The 18,452-nt window shown below is 40.9% G+C and overlaps 1 protein-coding gene across 1 annotated transcript in view; it reads right to left on the bottom strand.

The window, feature by feature from the left end:
• Positions 1-16,373, bottom strand: part of ASIC2 (acid sensing ion channel subunit 2) — a 1,423,043-nt gene extending 1,406,670 nt beyond the window's left edge. The window contains exon 1 of the mRNA XM_069751320.1: positions 15,111-16,373. Coding sequence (XP_069607421.1) covers positions 15,111-15,674 — 564 coding nt within the window. The 5' untranslated portion in view covers positions 15,675-16,373. The remainder of the gene's footprint in view (positions 1-15,110) is intronic.
• Positions 16,374-18,452: the final 2,079 nt, after the last annotated feature.

The following is an 18,452-nucleotide window of genomic DNA, read 5'->3' as shown; positions in this document are numbered from 1 at the left end:
TGATGCCCATTACTAATTTGAAACCAAAACAAATGTTACTCCCCCAGGGTGAAATGTCATAAAAATGAGATGCACGTTTATTCTTCCCATTTATTCTTATATTTTCCAGTTTTCCTATCTCTTGACCATCTTCTTATGACCTAGTGCAGTGTTCCCCAACTCCGGTCCTCAAGAGCCTCCAACAGGTCATGTTTTCAGAATTTCCTTAGTATTGCACAGGTAATTGAATGTTAGCCTGTCAAGGTGATGTAATTATCACCTGTGCAATACAAAGGAAATCCTGAAAACATGACCTGTTGGTGGCTCTTGAGGACCGGAGTTTGGGAACACTGACCTAGTGTATACCTCTCCAATATAAAATATTGAAATATTATTATAGTACATTTTTATTTATATCCCTGTCTCTGAGATTTTGCTAGGGACAAACACATCTCGTTGGACACATTCTGGCTTCATATTTGTGAACATGTGTTCGTCCCTCCCTTTTGTTATTTTCTTTCATAGGTGGAGTCACATTTTTTAGTTATTTGTTTGATTTCAGTTTGATTTATCTGATGTCTCCTCATTCTCCGCCACTAGATCACCAGGGATAATGTTTTCTCTGCTGTTACAGCCAGTGCAATTTTTGGCAAAGATGTCTATGATGCATTGCCCATACAATATTTCTAAAAAATGTACCCCCCATGGAGAAATTTTTGTCAGCCCATGCACTTTGTGAATGGGCATTACAAGTCTAGGAGACCTGCTCCTTAACATTGAGCCTAGTTTTTAATAACGCCTTCCTCCACATCTCATCATTCTCTGCCACTAGAACACCATGGTGAATGTGTTGTATGCTGCTACAGCCATTCAATCTTTGTGCAAGGGTGTTTTTATGATGCCTGGTACCAATTTGAAACCAAAACAAATGTTACTCCCCCAGAGGGAAATGTTGTAAAAATGAGATGTACGTATATTCTTCCCATTTATTCTTATATTTTCCATTTTTCATATCTCTGGACAGTCTTCTAATGAGGCAGTGTATACCTCTACAATATAAAAATATTGATATACTTTTATATTATATTTTTATTTTTATCCCTGCAACTGAGCTGTTGCTAGGGGCAAACAGATCTTGTTGGACACATTCTGGTTTCATATTTATGAACCTGTGTTTACCCCTCCCTTTTGTATTTTCTTTCATAGGTGGATTCACATCCTTTATTAATTTTTTTTATTTCAGTATGATTGATCGTTCATTATGTTTCCTCATTCTCTGCCAAAAATCATCAGGGTTAATGAGTTCTGTGCTGCTACAGCCAGTCCAATTTTTGAAAAGAGTGTTTATGATGCCCATAAAATTGTTTTAAAAAATGTACCCCCATGGAGGAATGTTGTTCACCCCATGCACTTCATGTATGGGCATTACAAGTCTATGAGACCCGCTCCTTAACATTGGGCCTAGTTTTTAACTGTGCTAGTTAGACAGGGGAGTCTATGTGCACATATCCACATCACTGCGAGGATTGCAGGCACTGTATGTGAATCTATAGATCTTCTTGCATATATCAAAAGGCTTCATTACTCTCTGCTGCTGAGTATTTGATATATACCGAGCTGCACTTATCCGTGGTAATTTTTTTCTTTAAGCTTATACCTGCTCATTTTATTATAAAGCAATCCATAGCCCCCTTTTTTCTACATTTATCTGCTTGGTCATCCTGAAGACTACAGCCAGATCATTGCAATACAAGAGCGAGTAAATCTAACAACTGAATTTTTTTTCTCAGCTTATACCTGCTCATTTTATTAGAAGGCAATCCATAGCCCCTTTTTTTCTACATTTATTTGCTATGTCACGCTGCAGACTATAGCCAGGTCATTGGAATATAAAAACGTGAAAATCTAATTTTTTACGATTTTTTTTTGTCCCAGGCATCAGATGTGGGTGCGCAAAAAAATCTGTCCTTTTTTGTTGCACTATCTAATATTTTGTAGCGTCTTACAACATTTTTGGACACCATTTTGCTGCCCCAAAAATCTGTAGCTGGCTCAAAAATGTTCAGCTACAGTTGATATATTTATCACTCTGAGTTGTACATCACATGCATCTCAAATCATTGCGCTAAATATCTTACAATTTTAGTACTACAATTTTGTTTGGGTGCCCTAGCCAACTTATTGACACAGTTTTGGTGTGCCCAAAAAAATCAAGGCCACATTTTGATCAGTCTAATATCTCTGGCTGACGCCTGGTGTATCAGTAGTGTCAAAATCCGTGCTTTGCAGGAATACATTGCATTGTTCTGTCTGCTAGCCTAGGTCTACTCAGTATTTAATGTTTTAAAAAAAGTACAAAAAACATTAAAAAAATGTATACAGTCTGTTATCTCCGTCAGTCGCCTGGTGTAGTGTGGTGTCAAAAATCTTTGCTTTGCGGGCATACGTTGCATTGTTCTGTCTGCTAGCATTTGTCTACTCATTTTTTTGTTTAAAAAATATTTTTTTTTTAAATTAACTGTATGTTATCTCCGTCAGACGCCTGGTGTATCTGTGGTCTCCAAATACTTGCTTTTCAGGAATAATGATCACATATATTTTTTCTCCAAATAAATCCATATGTATTGAGCTTTTCAAATATTTCAGTAGCCCAATTAAAATGGGCAAGGCAAGGGTCAAGGGACGGGGAAGTGGACGTGATGCTGATGGTGCATGCAGAGGATGAGGCCGTGGCCAAGCTGAAATTGGGCAACAACAAATACCCACATATTCACGCCCGACCTTCCTGTCCCAGTTTCTAGGGGACCGCATCACACCACTATTGAAGCCAGAGCAGTGTGAAATGGTTGTTGGTTGGATAGCGGATAATGCTTTGAGTCACTTAGCCATCACCAAAATGTATTCTACATGGTCTTTCAATTTTTCCTATCTCTGGACCATCTTCTTATGATCTAGTGTATACCTCTCCAATCTTAAAATATTGAAATACCATTATATTATATTTTTATTTATATCCCTGTCTCTCAGCTATTGCTAGGGACCAACATATCTCATTGGACACATTCTGGCTTCATATCTATGAGCTGGTGTTCGCCCCTCCCTTTTGTTATTTTCTTTTGTAGGTGGATTCACATCCTTTATTTATTTGTTTGATTTCAGTATGATTTATCAATATGTCTCCTCATTCTCCACCACTAGATCACCAGGGTTAACTTGTTCTGTGCTTCTACAGCCAGTCCAATTTTTGTCAAGGGTGTCCATGATGCCCATTCACTATTTCTAAAAAATGTAGCCCCCATGAGGAAACATTTGTCAGCCCATGCGGCATTACAAGTCTAGGAGACCCGCTTCTTAACATTGAGCCTAGTTTTTTATGAGGTATTCCTCAACGTGTCATCATTCTCTACCACTAGACCACCAGAGTTAACGTGTTCTGTGCTGCTACAGCCAGTCCAGTTTTTGTGCAAGGGTGTTTTTATGATGCCCATTACTAATTTGAAGCCAAAACAAATGTTACACCCCCAGGGGGATATGTCATAAAAATAAGATATACGTTTATTCTTCCCATTTATTCTTATATTTTCCAGTTTACCTATTTCTGGACCATCTTCTTATGACCTAGTGCAGTGTTCCCCAACTCCGGTCCTCAAGAGCCACCAACAGGTCATGTGTTCAGAATTTCCTTAGTATTGCACAGGTAATTGAATGTTAGCCTGCCAAGGTGATGCAATTATCACCTGTGCAATACAAAGGAAATCCTGAAAACATGACCTGTTGGTGGCTCCTGAGGACCGAAGTTGGGGAACACTGACCTAATGTATACCTCTCCAATATAAAAATATTGAAATACTATTATAGTACATTTTTATTTATATCCCTGTCTCTGAGCTGTTGCTAGGGACCAACATATCTCGTTTGACACATTCTGGCTTCATAGTTATGAACCTGTGTTCGTCCCACCCTTTTGTTATATTTTTTCTTAGGTGGATTCACATCCTTTATTTATTTATTTGATTTCAGTATGATACATCATTATGTCTCCTCATTCTCTGCCACTAGATCACCAGGGTTAACGTGTTCTGTGCTGCTACAGCCAGTCCAATTTTTGGCAAGGGTTTCTATGATGCCCATAAAATAGCTTTAAAAAAATGTACTCCCAGTGGGAGAATATTGGTCAGCCCATGCACTTCGTGTATGGGCATTACAAGTCTAAAAGACCCGCTCTTTTAAATTGGGCCTAGTTTTTAATGAAGCCTTCCTCAATGTGTCATGATTCTCCGCCACTAGTTCACCAGGTTTAGGTGTTCCTTTCGGCTACAGCTAGTCAAATTTTGGGAAAGGGTGTCTATGATCCCCATAAAATATTTTTTAAAAATGTACCCCCCATGGGGAAATGCTCGTCAGCCCATGCACTTAGTGTTTGGACATTACTAGGAGACCCGCTCCTTTGTAATGGGAAATTATTTTTATGAGGCCATCCTCCATGATTCTTCCAAGCGGAAATTGTATTGCGTGCACATTTGGATCAAGACGGCCCTTGCATTCAATGCATTAGGAAACAGTATGGCAGGACCAACTGAAGAATGTGAAGTGGGTTTTGTTGTGGCCATCCAGTACCTGGGTTCAAAGGCTTAATAAGGTGCATATGACTTGGTAGCAGGGAAGGCCTTGCAGTTAATACGTAAGAAAACAGTATGGGATTACAAAATGAACAATGTGAAGTGTATTTTCCTGTGGCCATCCAGTACCTGGGTTCAAAAGCTTATTGGGGTGCATATGGCTTGATAGCAGGGTAGGCCTTGCATTCAATGCAACATTTTTAAGGAAGCCCTCCTGTATGCAGCACCCCAGAGATCTGGTCGTTGCAGTATGACACTCTGCCGCTAAGGGGAGTGATGGTACGTCTGATGGCACTGAAGGAATTCTACTGACCAGGTATCACCAGCACACATTACACTTCACACTCCGGCCACTAGGGGGAGAAAAAGGCTTTTTTTATTGGGCCACTCCTCACACTGGTAAAACTAGGGGTTGGATAGGAAGTTAGTCAGAAGCTGACTGGGTTGGATTCAGGCAACATCCCGTGGCAGGGGGTGTTGCAGGGAGATGATCCAGGGGGGTGCCTGTCAGGCGTGGGAACCTGGCAGGTACCTAGCGAACAGAAGAGATTGTTACGGAATCGCGCCTGCACTACCTTGCGGCGGTATCCTAAGAAAGAGACACGAAGCGAAGCATATTGTGGAACAGTGAGAAACGAGATCAAGCACAAAGGAGAGCCAGTAGGAGTCATGCCCCGAGAACGGCAACATCCTACTGAGGCGCGTAGCCGGTGGCCGGAACACCGAGGAAGTAACTGACTCTATGCCTTACTTCAAACTCCGCAGGACAGTTAATTATAGGTTGGCTGTCTACCTTAAATTTCCTACGCAGACATAGGGGGCAACGTGTGGAGAGGGGCGTCTCTAGGGTCCCAGAAGAGCTTCGAGCCTTCCCGTCATACGGGTGCGTCCTAGCCATAACATACCTGGGGAACGAGAAACTAGTAACATCTGGAATGAAATAGAAAGAAAGAGAAAGAACTAGAAAGAACGAACGAACGAACTAGAACAGAAGTTGTGAGGACTATACCGAATGCTCAGCAGGGTAGCACTACAACACACAGGCACTATTGGTAGGCAACAATTTCCACCTGCAAAGGGAACTCTGGATGTGCCATCGGACCGGCCGGTCTCAGACAGCCCTGTTAACTGTGCTCTGGATTGAGGATCCTGAAGTCTTCAGCAAAGAGGTAAAGAGACTGCAACCCTGTGTCCTCGTTATTGTCTGTACCTCACACCATCTCCATCCACCCTACTGGGAAGCCCTGGGGACATACTTCACCTGTGGGAAGGTATACCATCCAGCTGCCATTCCATCACCCCAGCGGACCCCACAGCAGCGTCGGTCACCCTGACCAAACACCACAGGTGGCGTCACGAAACCTTGACAGACTCCTATCACCTTTTATTGGACGCCCCTTAGCAGAGTCACGGACCGGGTCCAGCCACCTTGACAACCCCAGAACTTAGACAGAAAGGACCGGTACCGAGTAACCTGTGGCCCTGTGTCTGGGGGCGCTCCATGTACCTCTCGTGCAAGGGGTATTGGGGTGTGTTGTAATTCTTGACAGCCCAGCAACTCACTCCATAGGCAATAACAGCATAGGAGACCCACTGTTTAATAATGGCCCTTTAAGAATATTAATGTCACCTGATGCCCCTCTAAAAATAGGCTTTGTGACTTTAACCCCTTCAAGTCGCGGCCCTTTTTCGTTTTTGCGTTTTCATTTTTCACTTCCCTCCTTCCCAGAGCCATAACTTTTTTTTTTTCCATCAATATGGTCATGTGAGGGCTTATTTTTTGCAGGACAAGTTTTACTTTTGAACCACACCATTGGTTCTACCATGTCTTTTACTAGAAAACGGGAAAAAAATTCCAAGTGCGGTGAAATTGCAAAAAAAGTGAAATCCCACACTTGTTTTTTGTTTGGCTTTTTTGCTAGGTTCATTAAATGCTAAAACTAATCTGCTATTTTGATTCTCTAGGTCATTTCTAGTTCATAGACATCTAACATGTCTAGGTTATTTTTTATCCAAGTGGTGAAAAAAATTAAAAACTTTGCTTTAAAAAAAAAAAAGTGCCATTTTCCGAAACCCGAAGCGTCTCCATTTTTCGTGATCTGGGGTCGGGTGAGGGCTTATTTTTTGCATGCCGAGCTGATGTTTTTAATGATACCATTTCAGTGCAGATACGTTCTTTTGATCGCCCGTTATTGCATTTTAATTCAATGTCACGGCGACCAAAAAAACGTAATTCTGGCGTTTCGGATTTTTTCTCTCTACGCTGTTTAGCGATCAGTTTAATGCTTTTTTTTTAATTGATAGATCAGGCAATTCTGAGCACGGCGATACCAAATACATGTAGTTTTTTTATTGTTTTATTTAGGATGGGGCGAAAGGGGGGTGATTTAAACTTTTATATTTTTTTATATTTTTTTCATATTTTTAAAAACATTTTTTTTTTACTTGTGCCATGCTTCAATAGCCTCCATGGGAGGCTAGAAGCTGGCGTAGTCTGATCGGCTCTGCTACATAGCAGCGATCATCAGAAATGCAGGTGTGCTGTGAGCGCCGACCACAGGGGGGCGCTCACAGCAGGCCGGCATCAGTAACCATAGAGGTCTCAAGGACCTCTATGGTTACCTTCCTGATGCATCGCCGACCCCCGATCATGTGACGGGGGTCGGCGATGACATCATTTCCGGCCGCCCGGCCGGAAGCGCCAGTTAAATGCCGCTGTCTGCGTTTGACAGCGGCATTTAACAGGTTAATAGCGGCGGGTGAATAGCGATTTCACCCGCCGCAATTGCGCGCACATGTCAGCTGTACCAAACAGCTGACATGTCGCGACCTTGATGTGGGCTCACCGCCGGAGCCCACATCAAAGGGGGTGACACGGCTTGCGCAGTAATAGTACGGCGCATGTCGTGAAAGGGTTAAGAGTCCCTCCTTCAGAAATGAAACAAGACGTGTCTCCTTATGTGTCCACACCACATGGCCAGCTAGGGTTGTTAAATGTTACAATGACATTTCCCAGTGAATGCATTTGTATTTGTTGAAAGCAATGTTAAAGTTGAAAACAACATCAAAAACGCTGCGTGTTAACATAGCAAAAGTGGTGGAGGAAGATTTCAGTCTGGGTTTCCCATAGACTTACGCTGGGCTCGTTGCTCTGGTCGAGTACCCGAGTATTCCAATTTGCTCGACCAGAGCAACGAGCACCAGAGCATTTTAGTGATCGCCCACCACTAATCAGGGATCTAGAGCCTCAAGATCAGGGGTCTACAGTCACATCTTGAATATATTGGAGGTACGCATGCTCAAACGCCATTCCAGTTATGTCATTATATTGGCCTCCTAGAGAAAACTAAGTGAGGCAGTCTAAGTGCAAATTCTTTCGGCAGACCCATTGATAATGAAAGGAGCTGAGTTTGAACATGTTGACCTACACTCTAATCAAGGTGGAGCTTCAGAGCTCAGTTCTTGGGGTTACAGAGCCGCAGTGTTGGGAGCATTGAGGACCCAGTGGTTGGACCGCCACAAATCAAAGTTATCCCATGGGCTAATTTGTACAGTAAATGATGGTAGTGGACAACCCACTTAATGCCACAGTAATAGAAGTGATTATATTTTCTTACTTATATGTTCAAATATTTGTAGTTTATTATTTTCTTTAAAAGAAAAAAAAGGCAAGTGCTTTTAAGTTTATGCTGTTTCTTTTAGTTTAGTACTGTGCAACTTTTATTATATTCATAGATTTTTCTTAATTTCCTCCAGAACCGCTTATTTTTTTCAGTGAAAAGTGACTAATAAAATCAAAAAATAACTTACACCGAGCAAATACATGCAGACGTGTGCAAAAGAGTCTTAATAACTGTTGGGTTGTATGTCCACGACCAGGAATAGTAGCGTTTTGGATGCAGCATATTTTCGCTGCGTCCAAAACGCTGCGTTTTACAGTACATGCACAGTGGATGGAATTAATAGAAATCCAATGCCCTCTGACCTTTTTTATTCTGTGTTTGTGACTCAAGAGCGCTGATGTCTGTATCTCAGTAACATCAGAGCTCATGAGACATGACCGGGAGTGACCTATGAGGCAACATTCTCAGAACGACGTTCCATAGGTTGCTGTACAGAATGGCTCAAAGTCGTGGTAACCCCAATGGATTACATTTGGAGCTGCAAGGATTTTCATAAACTGGAGAATAAAGAGAGTGTTTCTTAGGTTGCCATTTTTGTACTACTTCTGATTCCCTGGATTACGTAGAATCATCATTTTTTGCTTTTTAATAAATTGATGATCAAAGTGTGGCTAGTGTTCTTTAAAATCAACTTTTTTTCCTGTGTATGTGTTTTTTTTATTACTGGGTCGGGTCAGTAGTTGAGGTATTTGATAGACACCTTTCCATTACTAACCTGTCATGCTACTGCAAGGCAGGCAGGTGCAGGCTTCACTAGATGGCAGTAGAGAGGAAGCAGGTCTGCACCTAAACAGAGCTAACCTGCAGTGCAGCAGTGAGGCTACCACAGGTGGCAGCAGAATAGTCAAACAAGCCGGGTCAAATCCTAGACTATAGCACAGTACCAAAGGAATAAGCAAACTCGTGGTCAGAGACAAGCCAGGGTGTCAATAACGGTCAGGAGCAGATAAGCCAAAAGACAAAGGACAGAAACAGGTCAGGATTCAAGCCAAGACAAAACCAGGTAGTCTGCACACTAAGGCTACTTTCACACTTCCGTCTTCTGGGCTCTGCCGCAATCCGTCGTTATGGGCAAAAAAGCATCCTGCAAATGTGCTTGCAGGATGCGTTTTTTGCCCATAGACTTGTATTAGCGACGGATCGTGACGGATGGGCACACATCGCATCCATCATGCGACGGATCCGTCGTGTTTTGGCGGACGTGACGCACAAAAAAACGTTCAATGTAATGTTTTTTTGTGCGAAGTGTCCGCCATTTCCGACCCGCATGCGTGGCCGGAACTCCACCCCTCCTCCCCGCTCATCACAATGGGCAGCGGATGCATTATAAAACGGCATCCGTTGCCCACGTTGTGCTAAATTTAGCACAACGTTCGTCGGTACGTCGGGCCGACGGAAGTGTGAAAGTAGCCTTAGTGGAAACACTGAGTCAAGACGGGAACAGGGGAAAACAGAGACACGGGCTCAGACAGCAAAAGCAGCAGGACCAATCAGCGCAGTCAGAGTCAGCTGCAGCAGTACTAGGCAAAAACTATAACTGACATCGCCTGCAGGAAGCAGCGGCAATAAACAGCCAACCTGAACCCAGACAGAGGCTGAGAAAGGTTAACTCTTGGATCATGACATAAAGCTTGGGTTTTATGACAGCGGACATTACAAAGCTGACATCAATTTCATAAACTATTACCCCAACTGCCACCTTCTATCTATCTATCTATCTATCTATCTATCCCATATCTATCTATCTATCTATCCCATATCTATCTATCTATCTATCTATCTATCTATCTATCTATCTATCTATCCCATATCTATCTATCCCATATCTATCTATCTATCTATCTATCTATCTATCTATCTATCTATCTATCTATCTTTCTATCTATCTATCCCATATCTATCTATCCCATATCTATCTATCTATCTATCTATCTATCTATCTATCTATCTATCTATCTATCCCATATCTATCTATCTATCTATCTATCTATCTATCTATCCCATATCTATCTATCTATCTATCTATCTATCTATCTATCTATCTATCTATCTATCTATCCCATATCTATCTATCCCATATCTATCTATCTATCTATCTATCTATCTATCTATCTATCTATCTATCTATCTATCTATCTATCTATCTATCTATCTATCTATCTATCCCATATCTATCTATCTATCTATCTATCTATCTATCTATCTATCTATCTATCCTATTTCTATCTATCTATCTATCTGAGTGGAATGTTTTTGAGAAGTTTTGAGAATTGAAATTCTTGCTCCAAAAACTCCTTGAAAAACTCCTTGTGCACATCATCAGTTTCCACTCCAAAAACTCACCAAATACACTCAGTGGGCACATACCCTAAATGTTGTACAGCTCAGCATGAAAAATATGTAACCTGTTACACTTTTAATGTTTTTTTTTACTTTTGCACAAGAAAAACTTTTATTTTTAAAACATAAACTGGGAGAAAACTCTTGAAATCTTCTTCAAAAATGCAAAACTTGTCAAAAACTCCTGTGATCTGGATATATAAAAAAATCTGTAAAAAGACTCAGTTTGCATATGGCCATTGAGAGGAATCTCCATGTTTCCAAATTTTTTAGTAGTTTTGTATTTTAGAGAAGGATTTGGTGACTTTCTACTCAGAGGTTATGTGCTCATGATGTCTTTTTCTGGCGGAGCCACAAAAATGTCACTAAAATGGACATAATACATGCCAACGTCAAAACAACATAATATAATTGTGCACACTCTTAGGCTGGAGTCACACTAGCGAGTTTTACGGACGTAAGAGCGCAGAAAATACGTCCGTAAAGCTCGCCAAACAAACGGCACAATTATTCTCTATGCCACTGCTCCTATCTGCCGTATTTTACTGATCAGTATTATACGGCTTTCTAAGAGGCGCCCTCTGCTGGTTGTCCTCATATGAACTCGAGCCTGGGAGCTTTCTAGGAAAGTTCCCACGATCTAGGAACAACCAGCAGAGGGCGCCTCACCGCAAATGCAGGTAAATATAGGTCATTGACCTACTTTACCTTCATTCTCCGGGTTTTGCAGCAAGGAGCAGCGCTGCATTAGCAGAGCTCCTTGCTGCAAAATATTTTAACCCCTTCAGATGGATTTACATCGTGGGACTTTACAGATCTTCGGAAGGTATGTATATTGTTGGTTTTTTTTTTGTTACAGATCGAGGGTCTTCAGTGAGTGGATTGAGCGTAGAATAAAATATTACAACAACCTTTGTGATTTTTCATTAAAATACTTTTTAATAATGTGTTTGTGTATTTTTTAACCCTTTACTACTATTGGATTAATAATGGATAGGTGTCAGAATTGATGCCTCTCCATTATTAATTTGGCTTAATGTCACCTTACAATAGCAAGGTGACATTAACCCTTCATTACCCCATATCCCACCGCTACACGGGAATTGGAAGAGAGTGGCCAAGTGCCAGAATAGGCGCATCTTCCACATGTGCCTTTTCTGGGGTGGCTGGGGGCGGATGTTTTTAGCCGGGGGGGCCAATAACCGTGGACCCTCTCCAGGCTATTAATATCTGCCCTCAGTCACTGGCTTTACTACTCTGGCGGAGAAAATTGCGCGGGAGCCCACGCCAATTTTTTCCGCCATTTAACCCTTTAATTTAATAGCTAGAATGGCCAAATTTTGCATATACACACTACTAACATTAGTAGTGTGGAATATGCAAAAAAAAGGGGATATGAGATGCTTTACTGTATGTAAACCAGGTCTCATATCATGTCGGGTTTTAGGAAGGAGATAGCAAAAACCGGCAGTTGAATTACCGGCTTTAAAGCTATCTAGCACTGTATGAAGTAAGAATATATATACATATATGTGTCTACTGACATATATATATATATATATATAGACAGTATATATGTTTTGTTTTTTTTTTACATATGGATCCCTTGTATAGCCGTATGTTGGTTTTGCAAGCCTGCGAGAAAAACACGCAGTACGGATGCCATACGGATTACATACGGAGGATGCCATGCGCAAAAAACGCTGAAACACCCTGCCTACGGAGGAGCTACGGACCACTATTTTGGGGACTTTTCAGCGTATTACGGCCGTAATATACGGACCGTATTGTCTTACGCTGAGTGTGACTCCAGCCTTAGACTTTTGATACTTCTTTTATTGACTTCAGGGTTCAGAAACCTTGGAGTAGTTAAAAGAAGTAACATAATTATTCTTTGGATGGCTTTGTTAGGAAGCTGCCCAAGTTGTGTTATAGAAGACATGGTAGAAAGACACTGGTGGCGCATCTGTGGCAAAAATGCCGGCTAAACTGCCAGCAGCTCCGGCGTCAGATTAAAGATGTTGTGTGCACATAGCCAGTTTTCTAGCAGGTTATTGATTGGACAGTGCCTAGTCTTAAGCGTTTTCCATCAAGAGACTCTTCATAAAAATGCCATGAACTGTCTTTTCTCCTTTCGTGTTTTTCAAAACCTGAAGCACAAGAAAAAAACTAGGAAGAGACTTTCAAGGGTTTTTAAAGTGATGTTTCTATAATAATAATAATCTTTATTTTTATAATAATCTTTATTTTTATATAGCGCTAACATTCCGCAGCACTTTACAGTTTTGCACACATTATCATCATCAAAACATCAATTGCGCTATTTTTTTCATTTTTTTTTATTATGTTCACTATGTGGCATTTGTAATGTTAAAAATAATTAAAATTCACGGTACAGGTATGAAGATACCAATTGTATGACTTTTTCTTTTCACATTTTTCACATAATAAAACATTTTTAATAGGGAAATCTTTTTTAAATATATTTACCTTTTTATATTTGTAAAAATTGTAATACTTTTTTTCTTACATTCCACTAGGGGACTTGAACCTATATTTAGATTGATTATTCCTGCAGTAAACTGCAATACTTCTGGCAGGGCTTAAGGGGTGTACAAAAAGGGAGGCTTTGGAAGCCATTGATAAGAACCACAGCTTCCAAACCAACCTATCACCACCTTGAATCATGATGCGGTAGAGGTGATGGAGTGACAGAGGGTATCCCCTTTTTTTGTCAAACACCTTTAGATGCCAATGCTAATGATCACTGCACCTAAAGGGGTTAAACATCCAGGATTGGAGCTAGCATTGATCCTAGCACTGAAACAGTTAAATGACTGTTATATAGAGTAAACCTTGTTTTTGCATGTACAGTTCCCTGGAATTAGGGGAATTTAAAATAATTAAGAATAAAAGAGGATTTGCTTGTGGATTTTGCTGGAACAGCCCTTAGACCTTGATGACACTGTGCAGATTTAATGCAGAAGTGAATTAAAAAATAACTACATTTGTGCCCCTAAGTTGTCAAATGTTTCAGTCAGCTACAATTACATAGTAGAGTATTTTAGGGGCATGTTATTTTCACACTTTCACATAGGCATCCAACGAACCCCACTGAGAATAAATGGGCCTTCATATTTCTGTTATAGGGCCAAACAAAAATGGAAGTCTCTAATGATTAGTCTCCAATGCAGAAGTGAACACAAATGCACAGGATATCAGCTTGAATAAATAAAAAAGGGTAAAACTGATGACTGAGTAAAGGGTCATAGGGGGTGGGGTATAACATAGGGGTTGTCACTTTGGTGCTCCCTAAATTTGTGTATCATACTCCGCCGCTGCAGGCCCTGCACCAGTTCTAGCACAGTGTGTCAGTTTTGCCCCCAGAGCTCCTTTATGCAAGCAGCCATTTAGCTAACTAATGTACCACATAGTACTGAATGTGCCTGTCCGCAATCTCATCCAGTGAACAACGTATTGGACAACCATTTAACAAGCAATGTATAGATAATGCAAAGAGCAATTTTTAATTAGAACCCATAAGTCCTCAGATAAAGCTCTTACTGTGTGAAAAATTTATCAGCAAAACAGTTTTAACCTATTTACTGCCAGTGCTTACATGGGGGAAGATGAATGCTTTAGAATCATGTTTTACATTACGGAAGAATTACGCAGCTCGTCTAATCTATGCCAATGCTAAACCGACCAAGGAATCAACATTACCACCTTCTACTATGACCGATACAGACAACTCTCAGCACAGCAGAGTAAGAAGTCCAAAGCTCACAACACTGATCCTAAATGAGAGCATTTAATAGACATTGCCTAGATGGACAACACTATTTTAATGAAGGCATGAAAACTAGAATGAGGTGAATGACAATATAGAATAATTTCATAACTGAAGAAATGTATGAAACCAAGAGATGCAATAAATTCTACTCAAATGATCGATTCATCCAGAAATGAATACGGTTATTGTCTGATTTGATACATCCTATTATTTCTTCCAAGCCAGGCACCTGTTGACCTTGGCCTACAGATCCAGCTCTCCAGCTGAGCCAAGCAATTGTGTTTATTAAGCCCTCTGGCTTTGTCTTCACATTGCGGACAAGCAGGAATGTGTATAACTTGGATTTCCAGTACATTATATTAGACAGGAATTTGGCAGGCCTTGTGGCCATGTGCCACTCTGACTTGGGATCTCAAGAAACCATGCACAGCCTATTAAGTGCCAATTAAGGCATTTACGGTGAGGTTACCCAACATAATCTACGGACTCGAGTAAACTTCCAAGGAAACAGGTAGAAACTTTCAAATCCAAATTTATAGCACATTTATACTTTAGAGTATTGACGCTATAGAAGATACTAAGCATCTACATATAACCACAATGCAAATAAGTTCAATTATACATTTAGACCCATAATGATATTTTTTCCCAAGTATTCATGAAAACCAAAGTGAGATCCAGGCAAATAGTACTCACGGTTTGAAAGTCTCTGTAGTTGCACTCATGTCCTCTGAACTTGCAATAAAGCATCATGTCCTTCAGGTCATGGCCTGTTCTCTCCATGAATTCACCCATACAGAAGGTTTTCGGTTTGAATTGTTTGAATTTGGTCTTCTCTTCAAGAATGGCCAAGACTTCCGGGTCTGCCAAATGAGGTTCAAGTATGTGACCATTGACGTCAAGTAGCTCCAGCAAGTCTCCTGCATGATATAAATCATTAGTTGTGATTTTGGTAAAGCGAAAGGAGTTGAGATTACAGATGGTAATGGCAGGAAAGACCAGGCTCTCTACCACCACTTGGTCCACTTTAGTAACATGTTGGTAGGAGAAGTAAAAGGCCACTCTCTCTGAACTTTCCAGAAGAAGGAGGCCCAGCGAGCATAAAAAGGCAATTGTCCACAAGAAGCGCCGAACTGTCAGTGGGCCATAAACAAATATATGCCGTATCCCATGGAGCGTGGATGTGTTGGCAAAGATCTGAATACTAGAGGGGTGGAGGCTCCTCAGGCTGTCCTCACTGGGACTCTCCTTCAGATCCATTTTTCCACTTGGGAGGTACAGCCTTGTTACCTCCAGTTTGATTTTTTTTGTGGTTTTTAGACCTCTCTACATGAAATACCAGAGGAGAAGAAGAAGCCCTCTTGTAGTCTCTCCCTCCCAACCACCAAAGCCTGCTGTCAACTCAAAGATCGCCAGTTGGGGGTAAATGTTTATAAATAAAATCCATAGAAACTCTGGCTGTAGATTTCTTCATTGCGATAAGGAGGGTTGGATGTGCATGGGGAGACACCAAGGTGAGGAGGAACTGCTGTGGGTGGGAAGAGAAACAGACACCGGCCAATAGAATCAGAATTCATCCTTTCTCCCTCTTGCTCCATTCTCCACCTCGTTCTCACAGGCAGACAGGGAAGAAATGTGATTAAACAAAACCAAGCAGACTGATGAATAAAAAAGGATAGCAAACCAGTGTTCAGCTGTGTGTGTTAACTGGTGCAGCAGCCAGTGTCTGTGGTTCCTTGAGGTGGATTTCACCGGAGTATTCTTTCCTTGAAGACCAATCGCTTGAATTAATCTCTCTCTATTTTTCTCAGATCTTCACCCACCCACCTTCCCTGTGACACAAAACCCAGACGGTGCCAGATTCAGTCCGCGATGCGAGAGCCAGCAGAGGTGATGAGGGAAGGGGTGGGGAGAACTGGAAAAGCATCACACTGTGAATATATTTGTCTGAATATCCACAACACATCAGTGGAAGACCTCAGTATATAAAGAATAGGAAGGGTGGAGGGAAAAGGGGGATAGTTTCGATGCCTCCAGGGTAGCAATAAAATGCGTCCGAGAAATCATTCAGATGGTAGAGCTGATGGGCAAAGTTAAATATGTAAGTGCAGCGGGTACATTGCAGAGCACATTGGAAGGTTGGAAAAATGAAAAATAAAAAAGATGCAAAACCTACAGATTTAACCATATTTTTCTTTTCTTTTCAGATCTTTTATTTTATGTTCCAAGAATCTTATCACATGCTGATATCCATTTTAATCCTTAGTAGTGATATCTGGGATGGACAGACAAGCAGTTGAAGAACTGGTGAAGTGAAAAGAACTCCAGAGATTAATTATGCTTTACAATATCCCAGAATGCAGGAACATGGGCAGCAGAGACAGGCACACAGCCTGCTGTCAGGAAAAGCAACTACAAAATACCAGGCTCAAACTGACAGGAGTAGCCTCGCTGGGATCCAAAAACCAGATTCAATGTCTTTCTCCTTTATCCTGTACATGGTTGAAAAAGTCATTATCTCTGAAGATAAAACACTAGAGAATCCTTTTAGTTAATGCTCTATAAAGGGATCAGTGTGTTTCTACTACAAGATTAGTTCATAAATCAATAGTACACATGAACATAAGCAACTTTGTAATATATCTTATCAGAGAAATTCACTTCTTTCTGTTCCAGGACTCAGCACTCATTTTCAAACTTCTCAATTCCTCAGTAAAATCTGTATTCGGTGAAGAAAGATTGTTACATTACCGAGATAGGAGATGACAGTTGGTGCCGATAAGATTCTATGTAAAGGGGAGACAGTAAAATGGAGGAGCTAGAGACAGAGCTCCTTCCTCCTCCCTTCTGCATAGAATCTTATAAAAACCAACTGCTATCCCCTATCTCGGTAATGTAACAATATATCTTCACCAAATACAGATTTTATTCAGGAATTGAGAATTTTGAGAATGAATGATCAGTCCTGGAGGGAAAAGAAGCAGATTTCTCTAATATATTTCAAAGTCACTAATTTTCACGTGTACTTTAGATTTATAGCATTCCGGGCAAAAAAGATAAAATTTTAGGGCTTGTTCACAAGCTGCTGTTTTTCTCTGTACATTTAGCAACAAACTGAATGTGATTTCTAAAATCTTATGGACATGCAGCTTATTTTTGTCTAATACATTTTAACCATCAAAGTGTTTTTTTCAAATCTGCGGCATGTTAATTCTTTCATTGTTTTGGAGCATTTTTCACCCTTTCAAATGAATGGTGAATAAAGCTGCAAATAAAAATGCTTCAAAAATGCACGTAAAACCACAACAATGTCACGAGGGTGTCGCGTCTCCTTGGATGACCTGGAGTTAGACAGTCACGTCGGGTAATGAATCACAGGTCTTCTTTAGAGATGTTGTGATTTGTGTCCCATATTATTAAATGAATTTAGTTTCCTCTGGTGCTGAAGAGTTTAACAACCGTTTCTTTTGTTTCTTTGCTGGTCAGAAACATTCAGCTCCATTGCAGTTGCTTCTGAGCATTACCTCTTCCTATAAAAACTGGTCAGACCTTCTTGTCCCTACTGGCAAAAGATTTGTCTTCCTGTGCTTTGCGCTAAAACTGAGTGGTTGAAGTAGAGTTGTAGTAGTGTTCTGTGGTTTTCTGTAGTATATGTGTTTATTATTATTATTATTTATTATTATTATAGCGCCATTTTTTCCATGGCGCTTTACATGTGAGGAGGGGTGTACATAATAAAACAAGTACAATAATCTTGAACAATACAAGTCACAACTGGTACAGGAGGAGAGAGGACCCTGCCCGCGAGGGCTCACAATCTACAAGGGATGGGTGAGGATACAGTAGGCGAGGGTAGAGCTGGTCGTGCAGTGGTTTGGTCAATCGGTGGTTACTGCAGGTTGTAGGCTTGTCGGAAGAGGTAGGTCTTCAGGTTTTTTTTGAAGGTTTCGATGGTAGGTGAGAGTCTGATATGTTGGGGTAGAGGGTTCCAGAGTAGGGGGGATGCACGAGAGAAATCTTGTATGCGATTGTGGGAAG

This window comes from Ranitomeya imitator, chromosome 2, assembly GCF_032444005.1.
Source record: "Ranitomeya imitator isolate aRanImi1 chromosome 2, aRanImi1.pri, whole genome shotgun sequence".
NCBI classification, from domain to species: Eukaryota; Metazoa; Chordata; class Amphibia; order Anura; family Dendrobatidae; genus Ranitomeya; species Ranitomeya imitator.
This window is presented reverse-complemented; position numbering and strand designations above follow the sequence as displayed.